The sequence below is a fragment of the Pelophylax lessonae genome (genome assembly GCF_965119305.1).
Source record: "Pelophylax lessonae genome assembly, chromosome: 5".
Taxonomy (NCBI): Eukaryota; Metazoa; Chordata; class Amphibia; order Anura; family Ranidae; genus Pelophylax; species Pelophylax lessonae.
In genome coordinates this window covers 216849862-216869159 of record NC_138772.1, presented here as the reverse complement: position 1 = coordinate 216869159, position 19298 = coordinate 216849862, and the positions used below count along the sequence as shown (strand labels likewise).

General features: G+C 46.5%; 1 protein-coding gene across 2 annotated transcripts in view; it reads right to left on the bottom strand.

Annotated features, from left to right (window-relative positions):
• TRANK1 (tetratricopeptide repeat and ankyrin repeat containing 1) overlaps nucleotides 1-19298 on the bottom strand; it is a 338849-nt gene that overhangs the window by 214436 nt on the left and 105115 nt on the right. Inside the window, exon 6 of one of the 2 annotated variants that reach the window (XM_082258385.1) lies at nucleotides 5597-5712. In XM_082258385.1, coding sequence (XP_082114511.1) covers nucleotides 5597-5712 — 116 coding nt within the window. The remainder of the gene's footprint in view (nucleotides 1-5596; nucleotides 5713-19298) is intronic. The other variant, XM_082258386.1, reaches the window with a different exon arrangement.

Genomic DNA, 19298 nt, shown 5'->3' with positions numbered 1-19298 from the left:
GAGATGTTTGACTCGCAGGCCAGCCCCCGTCCGGTTGGACTATGTCGCGGCCAACCTAGCTTATAGCTGAGGTCTGCATGTGCTTGCTGGCCAAACTGGGGTGACCACTGGATATAGAATATCCAGTCTGTCGCCCAGCCTGGCAGTGGATTGTAGATTAATTTCTATCTAAAAAGAGAAAATTGCCAGGACCAGAGATCCCAGCAAGGAACTAGGTCCTTACTCCTTATTAGGCAGAACAAAACTGAGTACCTATAGCAGGGAGAGGGAGTATACCCCCCTGGGACTGCCCATAGCCAGATTCTTTTTCTGCCTAGAGTACAAATCCTGTAGGGGGCCAATAGTTATGAAGATCAGGACCTGTATCTGTCAATGAACGAAAGATATAGATATATATAAATATTTCAAGGGTGCCCCAAAAGACGTCCTTCTTTGACAGAGGCATACATAAGTAAAGTATACCTATCTACTGATCAATTTAGGTCCCCCGCATGTGCATCGATAGGAGAACCCGTTTGGATATTTGGTATATAATATTCTGGCAATGTAGGCGTAAGCTTCAGTAGCAATAAGGAAAGCGCAGACAAATTTATCAATAGGATAGAGACAAGCGTGGCATGGTTTGCTACAGGGGATGTCGCATCTGGTGCTGAACTTCAGGTTTCTGGCCACAATGGAATGCACACAGGCTCCAGAGAAATTGGAGTGGAGCGGCAGTGCTCCACCTGCAGGAGCACGTTCTACTACTGGTGCTAAACATATTGTGGTACCTGTATATGTAAGTGTTTAATTGGTCTTATTTGTTTTAATAAAATTGTAATGGTTGATTGCGATGAGCCCTTTTCTGTTGCTTGGTTCTATACATGTTTAATTCTGCTGGGAGATGAAAACTGGTGGTGAGCAGTGGAGGAAGATTACTGGGGTCTGGCAGCACACTGTGCTTTTAAAGCACTCTAAGATCTTCATTTGCATAGAAGGTCCTTCATTTTTGGCGAGTAATTCCAAACAAGGGGTGCAAGCAATGGAAACTCCTATCTTTGAGAATTCACTTTTATGGGAGCACTTTAAATGGTGGGGAATATTGGAGTGGATGCAAGAGAATTATTTTTCCTTTGAAGCTAGAGAAACCTTTTGTAATGGAACACATAGCCCATCGATTTAAGAGCACTTTGACTTTTTTTTTTTGGCACAATTATTTATGGCTTTTTTTATTTTTACACAAGATTGAAAGGTTTGCACTCTTGAGCACAGGACAAAGCAAGAGTTTTTGTAGCACTTTATGGAGTTTTAGTTTATTTTTTTAAGAATTATATACAGAGTATTAATTACAGTTTATTTATATGTATTAGAACACTTCTACTGCACTTTATAACATACAAAGCGCTACCAACCTTTAACTTTATTACCATTATAGACAAGTGTAGACTGTGGAAATGAGGTTTAAAAAAGGACACCCTTAAGACTAAGATTTATGTTCATAGACTGAATCGCCACCTGACTAACCTAGAGGATAGGTACACACTACATTATCCCCAGCTGAGAAAACAGATGCTGTGGAAAGTTCAGAGATGGCAGAGCAGACGTCTGCTTGCACCACATGCAATCGGATTTGGCCTAGATGAGTGAAACTAGGGATGCGCCGAAATTTCGGCCACCGAAATTATCAGCCGAAAATCATTTCGGCCGATAATGGGTTAACATTGCCGAAAATAAATATGGCCGCCGTGGGGAAGGAGGAGGGTGCAGCGCAGGGCAGGTTTTAAAAGTCCCGCCTCTGGCCGGCCGTCCGCCTCTTAATGACGTCCCTACTACGATCTGTGCATTATGAATGGACATACCAGGCGGGGGGGGGGGGCGAGCGGCCGCTATAGATAGAACTATGTGAATTATCCCTGTCAGCTCAGCGCGACTATGTGTGAATGAGAACAGAACTGACCTGACACCGGGCGGGGGGAGAGGCCGCTATTAGCTATAACTATGTGAGCGCTTCACTTCCCTGACAGGCATGTATCTTCGCTGACAGGGAAGTGAAGCTCTCACATAGTTACAGCTAATAGCGGCCGCTCCGCCCGTCCCCCCGCCCGGTGTCAGGTCAGTTCTGTTCTCATTCACACATAGTCGTGCTGAGCTGACAGTGAAGGATCACATTAGTTCTATCTATAGTGGCCGCTCGCCCCGCCCCCCGCCTGGTATGTCCATTCGTAATGCACAGATCGTAGTAGGGACGTCATTGAGAGGCGGTGCCGCCGGCCAGAGGCGGGACTTTTGAATGAAGGACACCCAAAGAGGGGGGACGCTGAGGCAGTGGGGGTGGGGGGGAGATGGGGGGGGAGCTGATGCAGCTTACCAATGGTATTTGTATTATGAAGCATGAGGGGTTAATGTATTGTCACTGCAGGTCACTCATCTATTAGTGATCGACCAGTGGCAGGTAATTAACCCTTTTGTGCTGCATTAGTGCAACCAGTATCAGTGTTAATTAACACTGGTTGCACTGATACTGGTTGCACTAATGCAGCACAAAGGGGTTAATTACCTGCCACTGGTCGATCACTAATAGATGAGTGACCAGCAGTGACAATACATTAACCCCTCATGCTTCATAATACAAATACCATTGGTAATTAAATTAACCTCTTGCCAACCCATCACAGTACATCTACTGTGACAGGGTGGCAGCGACAGGTGTACGTCGCTGCCTGTTTTTGGTGTATGCCCCTCTTCTATCTATTTTAAATTTTTTTGGGGGAAAAAGTAATTTTCGGTTTCGGTTTTCGGCCAAGGGCATCCTGCATTTTCGGTTTCGGCCCAAAATTTTCATTTCGGTGCATCCCTAAGTGAAACCTTGCCATCAAAGATTACTCACAACCCTATTGCACAGAAGGCATATAACAAAACCCATTAAAACATTGCTCACCATTATTTCCAAGGAACTACTTCTTCCAAGGCCTCGGACAAAGGCCTGTGGGTGCGTAAGGCAGATAAAGGCGGTGACGTCATCACGCTTAGAAGTATGTCCTGTCAGAGGAGTGGGAGCACTGGATCTGCTTCACCTACCAAGGGTGCACTGGATATTATGGTCTAAGAATTTTATGGCTTTGAGGAGCACTTTTTAAACCATGAACACATGTTTGTAATTGTTTTTTAAATAAATGCAGAACACACCATAAACTTTGTGTCTTTTTCCTGAGCCTGAGTGAGGATAGTTTGTGCAAAGCAACCTGATGGATCAACCCCTGAGGGAAAATAGCATGTTTGACTTCCTATACAGTGCCTTGCAAAAGTATCCCCCCCCCCCCTCCCCTTGGCATTTTTCGTGTTTTGTTGCCTCACAACCTGGAAATAATATGGATTATTTGAGGATTTGCATCATTTAATTTACAGAACATGCCCACAACTTTGAAGATGTTTTTTTTTTTTTTATTGTGAAGCAAACAACAAATAGGACAAAATAACAGAAAAAGTAATTGTGCACAACTATTCACCCCCCTAAAATCAATACTTTGTAGAGCCATCTTTTGCGGCAATCACAGCTCCAAGTCACTTTGGATAAGTCTCTATGAGCTTGCTACATCTTACCACTGGGATTTTTGCCCATCCCTCCTTGCAAAACTGCTCCAGCTCCTTCAAGTTGGATGGTTTGCGCTTGTGAACAGAAATCTTGAAGTCTGACCACAGATTTTTTATTGGGTTGAGGTCTGGGCTTTGACTAGGCCATTCCAGCACATTTATAGGTTCCCACTTAAACCACTCAAGTGTTGCTTTAGCAGAGTGTTTGGGGTCATTGTCCTGCTTTAAGGTGAACCTCTGTCCTAGCCTCAAATCACGCATAGAGTGGTAGAGGTTTTGCTCAAGAATATCCCTGTATTTAGCACCATCCATCTTTCCCTCAACTCTGACCAGTTTCCCAGTCCCGGCTGCTGAAAAACATCCCCACAGCATGATGCTGCCACCACCATGTTTCACTGTGGGGATGGTGTTCTTTGGGTGATGTGATGGGTTTGTGCCAGACAAAGCATTTTCTTTGATGGCCGAAAAATAGTTTTATGAATATATTTTTCTCATTTCACTTCACCAACTTATACTATTGTGTTATGATCCATCACATAAAATTCAGATTAACAAAACATTGAACTTAAGGCTGTAACGTAACAAAATAGGTAAAAAGTCAAGGGGGCTAAATACCTTTGCAAGGCAGTGTAGTTTAAGAGGTCCAGCTCTTAAGGTAAGCATACAATAAGGCACATATGGTAGAAGACATACATGTGTGAATTAACACTGCGTTGGGAATATATAGTGAAGAATTACACAGCTGACTGTGTTAAAAACAGGCTGTTATTTTCACTGTATACATTTATGTGTAGACTTTATATTTATATTGAAGCATTGTTATTGTGATTGCTTTGAGTTGTTTTTTTTTTTTTTTCTTTTTTTTTTGATATTGGGGTCTGGCCTTTGTTTTCTTTATATGTGTATGTATGATTACAGCTTGAATTAAGCACTATTATAGGAATTGAGAATTTGCACTATACTTGTATATAAATGACAAGAGGACTGCATATACATATTTTATTGTTTATATTTTTTAAATGAACTAGAAGCACAGCAAAATGTATGGTTTATTTACTAGTGACAGGAATAGACCAACAGGGCAGTACTAAGAAGGCACCATAACAGGATTAGTATGCCAATACAGTCTTTGCCCTTCCAGTGAGTATACTCCCTAGGGAGCCTTCATGGACAGGTTCACAGCAGGTGGTAGTATCATGTCCCTGGACCGGTACAGCTAACTCAACATGTGCCTTGGTGAGCATCCATTGTAGGATCTAGAGCCCCAAGCAACAAATTCAGATCAACACCACCTCTTCTTCCAGTGTCTGCCACCTCAAGCTTTAGCCGAGGTGTCAACCAATCCAAAAAACTGAAAAGCTGAAGTTACAGTGGCTAAGTAGCAGCTACGAATCCTAAAAGAAAAGTCTTAACGAAAATAAAAAAAACAAAACACAGAAAAATGCTTGCTTCTTTTATAACAAAGAACATATGAGTAAACCGAAGGTCATTAGCAAAAAGGGGGCTTGCTAGGAGTGGATGTGGTGCCCCAACAGCTTTATTTGCCAGTGTGCAATCACCTGAAAGCAGCATATTACCTTATCGTGCAGGACTAAAGTTGGCTACACATTACACAATTTTTTTTTTTTTTCGATTTCCTTTAGATTTTCTAAAAACATATAATATGGGGTCAAAGCTAAGCACTTTCAAATTGGATGCAATCAGGTAGGCCTTTGCACTACATAGTTAAAGGTAAATCTAAAGGAAGGTGAACAAAAAAAAACGCATAATGTGTAGCCAGCTTTAGATTCTGTGCCTACCTACCCAGTTAATATTCTAAGAAAAAAGATGTGCAGACTAGTATTCTGTGCCATATGCAACACTAGCAGCTGTTTATGGAACTGAGATCTATAAGAGTTTTCATGGAAACAATTACATAAAAGTGCCATGGTTTAGGATTTCCTCTGGACAAAAGTAATTTGTTTTATTGGCCAATCAGGAAACATTAATAACCTGGAAAAAAATAGAAAAAAAAACAGAGCCTTACCTGATACATGTTTTCTTTCACAAGTTTAAAAATGAGCATTTTCCAGACATCCCTGCTAAATCCTTCTCTCAAGACAGCATTGTATGCTTCTCTGAAAAAAATGTCTCCACCTCCTGCTAAAAAAATATATAGAAAAAAGGAGTTAAAAAAAGAAATAACCCAATAAGTGTGAAGAATAGGGGCAGACAAAGAAAACATTGTGACTAATGAGAGACCCACATTTTTAGTCAGAAAACTCTGCACCACAGCATAAAAACGCGGCATCGTATTGGTCTGTACAAACACTCATGCTTTTTTTCTCTAGCAGTGTAGGGCCTTGATCACATGGGTGGCCCAGGGGCAGTAAAAACAGGCAATTGAGCTGTGGTTTAACTGCCCACTGAATGCTCACCCAAATAAGAGCATGCAGCCACTCAGGACCATACACCCTGTTGCCTCCTTGCCACCTGTCAAATGTCATGGATCACTTTTAAGGCAGGCAACAATGGCTGCTGCCTGGGTCTAATTCCTTCACAAGTGCAATCAGTAGATTAATATTCTCAGGCATGGTGCCTCATGCTGAGAAAATGTTAATATACATTCTGTTTCAAAAAAGGTCTGTGCTCCTGGTCCTAAAACAGTGCTGTCTCCGACAGGTGCATCCCAGACTGAAAATTGTAAATTTGTGCTTCCCAATCATGTAAACATCATAACCATTACAAACTTGCCGGCTGCAGATTTTACTGTGCATTACAGTGTGTAAAAACAAGTAAAAAATAAGAAAAAAAAATTTAGGAAAGCACCTAAAAAAAGATAATACTTATGTCTCCTGTTGCCTGGTCCATTGAACTTCTATACGCTGCAAATAAATGATCCCACAAAGTCTTCTGGGAAAAAGGCATTTTCAGGAGAGCTGATCTTGAAATTGGTTCTGTACCATGTGATCGGTGTGACCAATCGCATAGATCAAAAAGCTAAACAAAGGCTGTCTTTTGCATCCATCTCTTTTGCATCCATCTTTCCCAGCTCTGTTTCCCCTCACACAGAGAGAACATGTGAGAGGAGACTGAAGTGTTCTGTGATTTTACTATGAGTTACTTGAAGCCGGAAGCTGTGTGGAGCCAGAGAAGCCGGAAGCTGTGTGTGGAGGAGGAGCAGGAGCAGCATGTGCAGCAAGGGAGCTGTGTGCGAAGGAGGAGGAGCTGCAGTGGGTGACAAGTGCGAGGAAGCCACACAAGAAAGCCAGGCGCGGGGGGGGCCATTGAGGGTGACTGGGACCAGTGAAAGAGAGGTGGCGGCTGAGGAAGGACCTTACAGGACAGGAGTAGAGAGGCAGCGGGGACGTGAGTAGGGGACAGCTGATCGGGAGGGGGGGGGGGGGGGGAACTATACAGAGACTAAGAGTAGAGTGAACAGTGTGGCTGATAAGAGAGGGACGAAGTAAAGGGGAAAGTAATAGTGGGGGTTTGTTATAGGCCACCCGCCCAAAGGGAGCAGGTAGAGCTGGAATTTCTATCACTGTTGGGTAACGTGGCAAAGCTGGGACCAGTCATCATATTAGGGGACTTCAATTATCCAGACATTGACTGGGAAGAGGGGACTGCACACTCACTAAAGGCCCGTCTCTTCATGGAAACCTTACAGGACAACTACATGTCTCAGTTGGTGGATTCTCCTACTAGAAAGAATGCAGTGCTGGATCTATTAATTACCAATGACCCAGATCTAATCTTAGATGTAGGAGTCCGGGACAACTTGGGTTCTAGCCATCACAGGATGATCACATTTAGCGTAAATCACAATATAGCAAGGCAAGAAGGAAACATAGGAACCCTAAACTTCAGAAGGGCAAACTTTCCCAAACTGTGCTCAATGATAGAGAAAATAAACTTGGACCAAACCCTAGGAACACTGACCACAGAGGAAAAATGGTAATGCTTTAGGAACATATTAAACAAAGCATCTCACAGTGTATTCCTATGGGAAATAAATTTAGAAGAGCCAAAGCCAAACCGAGGTGGCTAAACCGTAATGTAATAAAACTTATTATTAGGGGAAAATAAATGGCCTTCAAAAAAAATAAATTATCACATTATCGGCTTTCCAGCAATACAAGGAATCAAATAAAAAATACGAAATCAAGATGGCTAAAATCGACTTCGAGAGACAAATAGCAGAGGAAAGTAAAAACCCTAAGGCTGGCCATACACTATACAATTTTCTTGTTCAACTTTCCTTTAGATTTACCAAAACCATATAATATAAGTTCAAACCTGAACACTTTCAATTTGTATGCAATCAGGCAGGCCCTTGCACTACATAGTTGAAGGTAAATCTAAAGGAAATTGAATAAGAAAATTGTATGGTGTATGGCCAGCCTTAGAAATTCTTAAAATATCAACAGCAAAAAAACAAGGTCAGAGCATGTTGCACACATAATGAACGATGATGGGAGGATGGTTACAGAGGACACAGAGAAGGCAATCGTGCTTAATGCTTTCTTCTTCTCAGTCTTTACACAGGAAAAGGAGGTGTATACTGACCATGACTGTATGGTTAGCAGTACTTCACTGGACTTGCCGCTATGGCTAATAGAGGGTGAAATCAGGGAAAGGCTGGATAAAATGAACACAACTAAATCACCAGGCCTAGACGGCGTGCATCCGAGAGTACTCAAAGAACTCAGTAAGGTTATATCTAGACCACGGTTCCAGATCTTTACAGATAATATTTTGACAGGAACTGTACCAGGTGACTGGAGGAAAGCTAACGTGATACCAATATTCAAAAAAGGGCAGAGGCGTTTCCTGGGAAATTATAGGCTGGTCAGCCTGACGTCAATAGTATGTAAACTTCTGGAAGGGATGATGAGGAACTATATCCATAATTTGCTAAAGAGAACATCATCAGCAGTAATCAGCACGGGTTTACAAAAGGGTGTTCTTGTCAAACCAATCTGTTAACATTCTACGAGGACGTGAGCTGTGAGCTAGATAGGGGGGGGGGGGGAGACCTGTGGATGTGGGGTACCTGGATTTTGCTAAAGCATTTGATACAGTTCCCCACAAACGCTTAATTTACAAGATAAGGTCTGCAGGCATCGTCTACAAGGTTTGCTCTTGGATAAGAAACAGGTTAAAGAGGCGTGTCCAAAGGGTAGTAATAAATAACGCGTACTCAGACTGGTCTGGAGTGGTAAGTGGGGTCCCCCAAGGCTCAGACCTGGGACCAATTTTGTTAATTTTTTAAAAAATAGATAGCATTGACGACGGGAACATTAGCTCAATCTCAGTTTTTGCAGTTGACACAAAATTAAGCAGGGCAATAACTTCACATCATGATGCAGAAATCTTACAGAATGACCTGAACAAAATAACAGAGTGGGCAACTACATGGCAAATGAGGTTTAATGTGGAGAAGTGTAAGGTATTGCGCTTGGGGACTAAAAACATACGCACAATAAACTTTAGGGGGGGGGGGAACCTCTAGGGTAATCAAAAATGGAGAAAGATCTGGTAATCTTAGTAGAAGAGAGACTAAGCAATAGCATGTAATGTCAAGCTGCAGCTGCTAAAGCCGGCAGAATATTAGCATGCATAAGGAAGGGGATATATTCCAGAGAGAAAACCAGTGGCGGCCGGTGCGTTGGGGGCTGCCCCCCCCCCCCCCATCCATGCGTCTGGTCACCTAATCTGCATGCAGGGCGCCGGACGCATGGAGCTCAATGGGTTTTTTTTTTTTTTTGTCACCTGATTAGAGCCAGAGGCTCTAATAGGCTTCAGCAAAGGGTGGACCTGAGGTGCAGAGCAGTGCGCCCCGAGCCCACCCATTGTGTGACAATAGCGAATGAATATTCGCTTTTGTTACACGGATGCTCCTCCTGGCCAATCAGGAAGCGGGTCCGAGACCCGCTTTGTGATTGGCCGAAAGGCAAACCCCATGCCATTGGCCGAGGAAGAGACGGGAGGACTCGAGGAGACTCCGGGGGACTGAGGAGAAGCCGCTGCAGGTAAGTGCACTGGTCTCGAGGGGGTGCACGATGATCTCTACATTGAAGGGGGCACACTGATCTCTCTGCATTGGAGGGGGCACACTGATATCTCTGCACTGAAGGGGGCACACTAATCTCTCTGCATTGAAGGGGGCACACTAATCTCTCTGCATTGAAGGGGGCACACTAATCTCTCTGCATTGAAGGGGGCACACTCATCTCTCTGCATTGAAGGGGGCACACTCATCTCTCTGCATTGAAGGGGGGACAGTCATCTCTCTGCATTGAAGCGGGCACACTCATCTCTCTGCATTGAAGGGGGCACACTCATCTCTCTGCATTGAAGGGGGCACACTCATCTCTCTGCATTGAAGGGGGCACACTCATCTCTGCATTGAAGGGGGCACACTCATCTCTGCATTGAAGGGGGCACACTAGTCACTCTGCATTGAAAGGGGGCACGCTGGTCTCTGCATTGAAGGGGGCACACTGATCTCTCTGCATTGAAGGGGGCACACTGATCTCTCTGCATTGAAGGGGGCACACTGATCTCTCTGTATTAAAAGGGGCACACTGATCTCTCTGCATTAAAGGGGGCACACTGATCTCTCTGCATTAAAGGGGGCACACTGATCTCTGCATTGAAAGGGGGCACGCTAGTCACTCTGCATTGAAAGGGGAACGCTGTGGTCTTTCTGCATTGAAGGCGTGCACACTATACCTTAATTACTGAAGGCCCCTTTCACACTTTTGTGACCTCAAAGTCACACAATTTTTTACAGCATTTTTTGCTGCAAAGCAATGCCTATTACATATTTCTGTTTGCGCCCCCCAAAAACTTTTGAGCACCAGCCGCCACTGGATAAAATTATAATCCTACCACTTTATAAAACACTGGTCCGACCACATCAGGAGTATTCTGTCCAGTTCTGGTCGCCAGTCCTCAGAAGGGATGTGTTGGAGCTGGAGAGAGTCCAAAGAAGGGCAAATAAACTAATTAGGGAATTATGAAGAGCGCTTACAAGCGCTTGATTTATTCTCCCTTGAAAAGAGACGCCTGAGAGGGGACATAATAGCGATTTACAAATACCTCAACTGTGATCTCAGCAAAGAAAAAAAAAAATATTCTGCGAATGCAAGAGGCCATACAATGCGATTAGAGGAGAAGTGACTTGACCTCAGGCTACGCATGGGTTTTTTTTTACAGTAGGAGCTACAAGATTGTGGAACTCTCTACCCCAAATGGTAGTAACTGCGGGGAGTATGGCTAATTTTAATAGACTCTTGGACGTACATCTCAAAGATCAAAACATTCAGGGGTATGGGAAATGATTACGTCCACACACACCTATACAGGTTGAACTATCGTCTTTATTCAACCTCAACTTCTATGCAACTATGTACTTTGATTTTAATGTGAGTTGTACTGTAAAACACCATTGTCACACACCAGTGAAGCTTGCTACAGTGACCTGATTTCTACCTACACCTGTCCCAGTGTCACCAGTGCAGCCAGCACACCCTTTTCAAGTGTCAGACCAATGCACACCAGCAACTGTGTTCCTGATCACTGACACATCAGTAGTGTCACCAGAGCCAAGGTAATCTGAACACCATCATGTCCAAAAAATGGTTTACAAGTGAGGTGGCCTTGTAGATTCTGAGCATGCCAAATGAGAGCAGCGGGAAGGAGCTCTCACTATTAGATTTGTAATATGAAACTATGGAGAGCAGCAGTTCACCAAGAGCCTATTTTTCAGATAAAAGGGTACCTACAAAAAGAATCAAGCATACTGAACAGTAGCAAGACAAGCACCAGTAAGTAGCACAGTACATCTGGTGAGGTGGCGAGAACCAGCAGTGCAGTACATCCAGATGAAAGGAAAATTACAAATAGTATCAAATCAGCCGTGAAAGATTAGGGCCCGTACTAGTGTCCCAGGGTCACTATCAAATCCTTCATGGCTTCCCTTTACTTCAGCAACACCTGTCGCCTGCCAAAGATTTATTCAGTTCCAATAGTGGACCGATGTACTTTGTATGCCCAGCAGCACAATAGCAATAATACCAATTTGTTTAAGCCTTTCACTGCTAGAACTCTGATCAGCAGATTACAATCCACTGATCAGTTATTAACCCGCAAATGTGACCGCCCTCCCCTATGCCGCCGCTTCCCTATCCCCAGTGTCTTCACCTCCCGCTGCTCCCGTCACCTAAAACTGCTCCCCCCACTCTCCTTTCCTATCCTCTTCATCCCCCTTGCTGCCCCCCCCCCAGCACTAATTTCCCCCCCCCCCCACACACACACCTGATTGGACCTCCGTAGCTACCCTCATAAGCTGGCATCCCTCCTCTACCAACCCTGCCGGCTTCAGGTGCTGCATGGGGCTTAGAAAGGATCCAGATGTTTCCCCCTATCACTTTGTTACCCCCCCCCCCCCTGAACCAGCCCCCGCACCTCTGATCTATGCCTGCTCCGGCCGCATCCCTACTTCCCTTCCGGCTGCCTGCAGCTGCCGCCAGCACTGAGCTCCGGCAAGTTGTCAGGCTGAGAGTGCAGGGGGAAGGGGAGCAGTGCGAGTGAAGCTGGAGCTTGATAAACATGTGTTTACCAGCCCCCCTCCCTGTAGTACAGTGGACCTAGGCAGCCATTGCAACCGATGGCTCCTATGTCCACTAAAAGCTAATCATAGTAAACTGAGTGTTTACTATGTCAGACTATCAGTTTATGAATGAAGAGTCTCTATACAAACTCCTTTTTTCATTCATGTAAAGTACTACAGAGAAAGGGACTATCTTCTGTTTAGACCTCTGATATCTCTCCAAAGACTCCCCCCTCAAAAAAAAAAAAAAAAAATTGGATTATTGACTTACCGTAAAATCCTTTTCTCTGAATTTCATTGACAGACGCAGCTCCATATTCTTCTTAACCATTGGGTTATGCTGCCCCCTACAGGAGAAGGACACTAGGCAGCAGAAAAAACTTTACCACGCCAATGGGGCAGTCCCTGCAGGGATACAGCCACTCACTTGGCTATAGGATTCAATTTTGTTGCAAGCAGTGTTAGAGGAAAAAACCCCAACCCACTCAGAATAGAGGGGTGGGTGCTGCGTCTGTCAATGAACTTCAGAGAAAAAGATTTTACGGTAAGACAAAAATCCATTTTTCTCTACCGTTCATTGACAGATGCCGCTCCATATTCTTCTTAACCATTGGGATGTCCCAAAGCAGTATTTTCATGAGGGGTGGGAAAACAACGCAGAGAAAGAACGTTAATTCCCCAAAGGCTAAACTTAGCCAACCAGTTAACATGGAGCCCAACCAGGACCAACTGGAGCTCACCTAGAAATAACCTACATCCTCAAAGAGAATATTTTCTCCTTTAACCACTTGCTGACCGCTCACTGAGCTGGTACTGTGGCAAAGTGGCTTGATACCGTCCAGCGACGTAGACCTACATCGGGCGCGATCACGGCTCACGAGCCGATTCTGGTCTGATTCGGCAGAGAACCCATCAGTCACCAGATACAGATGAGACGCAACAACATCCATATCCTGGGGTTGCCAGAGCGTGTGGAGGGTCCCAGGCCAGCCGAGTTTGCGGAAACCTTCCTACCTGCATTATTGGATCTTCCAGCCATGCCACCTACCTTTATTGTAGAGAGGTCCCACAGGGTCCCCCCCAGCTCCTCCGATTCCTGGGGCACCTCCCAGGCCGTTCCTCCTGAGGCTCCTCAATTACCGGGATCGTCTCCTGGCGGCGGCCCGTGCTAAGAAGGAGCTCCGCTATTAAGATCCCAGCATTATGCTTTTCCCAGATTATTCGCCGGAGGTACAACAGAAAAGCCGCCAATTACAGAGATCCGAAAGCGCCTCCGTGAGCTAGGCATCAAATACAGCCTTCTTTACCCTAGCAGGCCCCGTGTGATTGATGGAGATTGTACCAGATTCTTTGACACGCCTGTGCTTGCAGCCTCCTGGCTGGATGTTTGTTGACGCTGGGTTCCTGCTACGACCTGGTATGGCAGGTAGGCCCCCTCTTCATGTTGTCTTCCTTTTGTGGCCTTTTGGTCCCTGGATTCCCTCTCGGATCCCCCTGACTCTGACTGTCATCTCTGCCTTGTTCAGGTCATCTCCCCCCCCTTTTCTTTTTTACTATTGCCATGTGCCATCTCTGCCACTCTTGGGGGTAGCCCACCAATATGGAGCGGACTCGGACGTCCGACTAAACTGCTACACTAAAAGTTTATTTTTGGTTACACCAGTACCCCGGACTCTCAGGCTGTTTTCCTGCTCTCGCTTGAAAAGATAGGCACCCCCTTCACCCCGAGGTCCATGCTCTGGACCTGACGGGCAGTTTTGTGTACTGTTTTTGGATATAGGCCCTCCCCCACATCCCCCCGAGGACTCTTATGCCTCGTTTCCAGTGAGTGGTACAGTACGGTACGGTTCGAAACGGTACACCCATTGCGTTTCCAAAGCCAATAGTACCCTTTCATGATAGGCGTGGTGTAGCTGGAAAGCTGTGATAGACAATTCTCTGTAAACCAAAGTTCTGCAGAGTGTAGCTCCACCCTGTTGGTACGGTAATAATGTGCTTGGTACCCCAACGAAAGGGTCATATAAAAGTGGGACAGTTCGGAATTAGGGTACCATTCACAATGGAAACGGCAAAAATAGCGTACCGTACCGCTCAGTGGAAACGAGCCATTAGTTTTCCCCATTTTGAGGGAGATGTTGGGGTCTGGCAGGATAGGCACACCGTGCCTGGGTTGTTTTTGTTTGTTGCTCTGTATATATGTGTGTGTACTACTGTGTGGTTCTTTTTTTGGTGCATGAGTTCTGGCGGTTTTGCTGCTCCCCAGATGCTGCTACTGATTCCAGCGGGTCCCTCTGCCAATTTCTACCCCTATTGTTCCCATGGCATCACGTGACCTACAGTCCTTTTCCATCGTCTCCTGGAATGTCCGTGGCCTTAATTCTAAATTTAAATGGGCACTCATGTTCCAATATTTGCAATCCCACAAACCGTCCATCTTAATTTTGCAGGAAACGCATCTGGTGGGCAGCAAACTGTTATCCCTTAAGAAACCTTGGGTACACAAGACATTCCACGCTTCTTACTCCGGCTATGCCAGGGGAGTCTCAATCCTTATCCGTAAGTCCCTGCCTTGTGAGGTCGATGCAGTCCATATGGACCCCATGGGCCGATATGTTGTTTTGGGCCTTACGCTGTGGCACTGTAGATATGTGATATATGTTCCACCACTGTTTAAATCTGACGTGTTATACTCTGTATTGGATAAGGTGTCCCCATATTGCCCTGCCAAGCTGCTTCTGATGGGGGACTTCAACGCTATTCTCTCTCCTGATATGGACAGGCCGCCCCCCCCCCCCCAAATCATTCTCCGGGGATCTGCTGCATTGGTCTGATGCAGCAGGAGTGACGGAGGTCTGGCGTTGGAGACACCCCATTTAGAAGGGTTACTCATGCTTCTCCGCTTCCCACAAAACCTCCTCCAGGATTGATCTGGCATTTGCCAAATCGGCGGTGTTGTCTGATGTGGAGACGGTACGGTACTTGTTGGCGGGTCTGTCTGACCATAACCCCCTGGAGATTGTCCTGCGCATGGGCGCGGCTCGCTGTGGCAACATGTGGCGCCTAGGTGCCCACTGGGTCGAACACCCAGATGTCTCCTCTCAGATCCCACCGCTATTGCAAGAGTACTGGCAGACTAATGCAGAGACGTCCTTACCTGGGGTGGTGTGAGATGCCTTCAAGGCTTATACAAGGTGGAAATAAATGTCTACCATTAAAGCGGTCAAATTGCAACAATTGGCCACCTTGGCCCAATTACAGCAGGGAGTGGAGGGGGCCTCCGACACGTATGGTGTGGACCCCTCCGCCCCCAATTTTAAGGCTTTGCAGGCAGTTAAGCGGGATTTGCACTTGCACGCACATGTCGGAGGTATCGAGGTTGTCTTTATACAGCTCCAAACAGTCCTTCTTTGAGCAGGGCGACAGGAATGGTCAGTTCTTGGCCTTGCTGTCCCCAACACGATGCGCCCCTGACTTTGGTACCGGAGCTCACCTCTCCCACAGAGGGGGCCCTCACCTCCCCCGAAGATATACTGGAGGCTTTCCGGTCCTATTATACTACCCTATACAATACCACTCTTCCTCCAAACTTTTGCCAGAGTGACTTGCACTCCCTCCTGGACCCGGTGGCCCTGGGTTGGCTCTCGGGTCAGGAGAGAGACTGGATGGTCAGACCAATAACGCCAGATGAGGTTCTGGCAGTGATTAAGGCCATACCAGGGGGTAAGGAACCGGGCCCTGACGGTCTGCCCATAGAATTTTACAAGACCCACTCTGGACTCCTGGCCCCACTGTTGGCCTCACTGTTTACCAGGTGCTTTGAAGAGGGGTCTCTTCCCCCTTCGATGGCAGAGGCCCACATCATCCTTATTTACAAGCCCCCAAAAGACCCCAAACTCTGCGCCTCCTACAGACCTATTGCGTTACTTAACCACTTCCCCACCAGGCCTATTTCGGACACTTTTTGTTTACAAGTTAAAACCAGTATTTTTTCCTAGAAAACTACTTAGAACCCCCAAACATTATATATATATATTTTTTTTAGCAAAGACTCTGGAGAATAAAATGGCAGGCATTTCAATATTTTTTGTCACGCGGTATTTGCGCAGCGGTCTTTAAAACGCCATTTTTTTGGGAAAAATTACATTTCACTGCATTTAAAAAATACTAAACAGTAAAGTTAGCCCATTTTTTTTGTATATTGTGAAAGATGATGTCACGCCGAGTAAATAGATACCCAACATGTTACGGTTTAAAATTGCGCCCCCCCGTGGGATGGCGACAAACTATGGTCAATAGAGATCTCAATAGGCGACACTTTAAATGTATTTAACGGTTACCAGTTTAGAGTTAGAGTGTAGCTCTTTTTTTTAAATTATTGTTCACGCTCTGGCGATCGCAGCGATACCTCACATGTGTGGTTTGAACAGCGATTTCATTCGCGGCTCGACTTCCGTATACGTTTTTTTTGTGCGCGAGCTAACGGTGATCGGGGCGGCTACATTTTTTTTTTTTTCCCATTTATTTTATTTCTTTTTTTAACTTTATTACAGTTTTTAAAAAAAAATAAAAAAATCTGATCACTTTTATTGCTGTCACAAGCAATGTAAACATCCCTTGTGACAGCAATATGCAGTGACAGGTACACTTTATGGAGGGATCGAGGGTCTAAAAGACCCTAGACCCCTCCACTACACTTCCCTATATGCAAAACGCAGAAAACTGCGTTTTTGCATACAGCTGTTTTTAAAATTTGCTGCCGTTTTGCAGCACACTAACCCGGAAGTGACGTCATGGACGCCGCCTCCGGGTTACATCATCGGAGACCCGATCGATGCCGTTTCTGGCATTCATCGGGACTCCATCCAGCCGGCGGACGCGCCGGCTGGGTGCTCGGGGCTCCCGGTGGGACGCATCGATCGGTACCGACGGAAAGCCGACCGTCGGCTTCAAACAACGGTACCAGGATGATGCCTCTAGCTAGAGGCATCATCCCGGTATACCCCGCAAAGTTTACGACGTCATATGACGTCCACCCAGGGGGAAGTGGTTAATAATGACCTTAAAATCCTGACCAAACTGTTGGCGACCCGACTACAACCCATGCTCCCCTCGGTGGTGAACCAGGACCAAACTGGTTTTATGGCCCGCAGATCCACTGGCGTTAACCTTCGCAGGCTATATACTAACCTACAGGGACGGCACCTTAATGTGGGCACCAGAGTGGTTGCCTCTCTGGACATCGAGAAGGCATTTGACTCGGTGGAGTGGCCCTTCCTGTGGGAGACCCTCCAGAGAATGGGGTTCCCCCTACTCTTCATCAGGTGGCTGCAAATCATCTACCAATCGCCTAGGTCAGCAATTCACCTAGATGGGAGACGGTCATCTTGGTTCACCTTGTCCAGAGGCACGCGGCAGGGTTGCCCTCTCTCCCTGGCCCTGTTCGCCATCGCCATGGAGCCGATGGCGGAGGCCCTCTGCGTTTCCCCGCTTGTTCTGGGCCAGCGGATTGCCGGGCTGGAGGAGAGGGTAGCCCTGTATGCAGATGATCTCTTATTTTTGAATGACGCGGACTCCTCGCTCAGGGGTGCATTGCAAACCCTAGACGCATTCTTGCGGGTGACGGGTCTAAAGGGTCAACTGGTCCCAGTCGCAATTATTGGCGATCGATCAGGAGGCCAGAGGCTTGGCACCGTGAGATGTCCAGCTGCAGTGGGTGGACGATATGGTTTATCTGGGAGTGCGGGTCTCCAGGGAGGTTTCAGACTATTGCACTCAATTTGGATCCAGTGGTCTCGGCAGTTAAGGAACGGTTGAAGGCATGGGAGAACTTACCCCTTTCCCTCCTGGGCAGCATTAACCTTATTAAAATGAAGGTGTTGCCTAAATTTACGTATCTCTTCCTGGATTCCCCCCAATGGCTACCGAAATCGTTTTTCATTTCCCTTAACAAACTGTTTTCCTCCTTTCTGTGGGGGCCACGTCCCCCCCCCCCCCCGGTATAAATTTTCTACCCTTATGCGTCCCCTTTGCCAAGGGGGACTGGCCTTTCCCGATTGTCACAAATACTTTCTGGCATCCAAACTAGTTTCCGCTGTTTGGTGGCTAAACCCAGACCTTTTTAATTCAGCGGTGGCAGTGGAGGCGGCAGTGCTCAGCTCAGTCAAGGCCCTCTCGCACTTGTTCTTTCGGGGGCCAAGGGCCCCAGCGGGGCTCACCACCTCCATGGTCACGGTGCTCCGTGCCTGGAAGGTTGGCCTACAGCTAGAGGGGTACCCGGACACCGCTGTCTCCCCCAACGCGCCGTTGTGGCATAATCCCACCCTACCGCATCTATATTCTCTCCCTGACCCAGTGGTATGGACCAGGTACAAGGTTAAGAGAGTATCCGATGTGTCCTCCGATCTCTCTCTCCCCCCCACCCCCAGCACACTTCACCGACACCTTCAATGTCCCATCCTCCCAGGTATTTCGGTACCTCCAGTTTTCCCATGCCTTCCGATCCAAGTTCCCGCCTGGGGACTCGCAGGTAGTTCAGCCGGACCTGGAGTGGGTTCTGCGACACGACTGCTCGGAGCGGGCGGTATCTGTCCTTTACACGCACCTCCTCTCGGCCCATTCTCCGAAGCTCTCTGGCCTTCATGCTCGCTGGGCTAGGGATGTGCCGGACCTGGACCCGGAGGACTGGCTCAATTTATGGGAACTTATCTTTAAAATGTTGGTTTCCCTTAGAGATAGACTCATCCAATTCAAGCTAGTACACAGGGCTTACCTCACCCCCTACAGTTTACACAAAATACATGCGCCTCATTCCCAGGAGTGCTGGCGTTGTGGCGAGGAACCGGGTGATTTTATCCACATTTTTTGGTCGTGCCCTCACCTTTCTACTTTCTGGTCTTCGGTGCTCCAGTTAATTGAAAAAGTTTAATTGATCAAGTTGGATCCCTCTCTGAGGATCTGTATATTTGGACTACAGGATGATTTAGTGCCAAGGGTGGCGGACCGGACGCTGTTGGGTCTGTTACTTTTATATGCCAGGAAAACTATTGCTCTCCACTGGCGGCGGACCCCACCCACGGCACTCCACTGGAAGAAACTAGTGAACTCAGTTCTCCCCCTCTATAGAGATTCC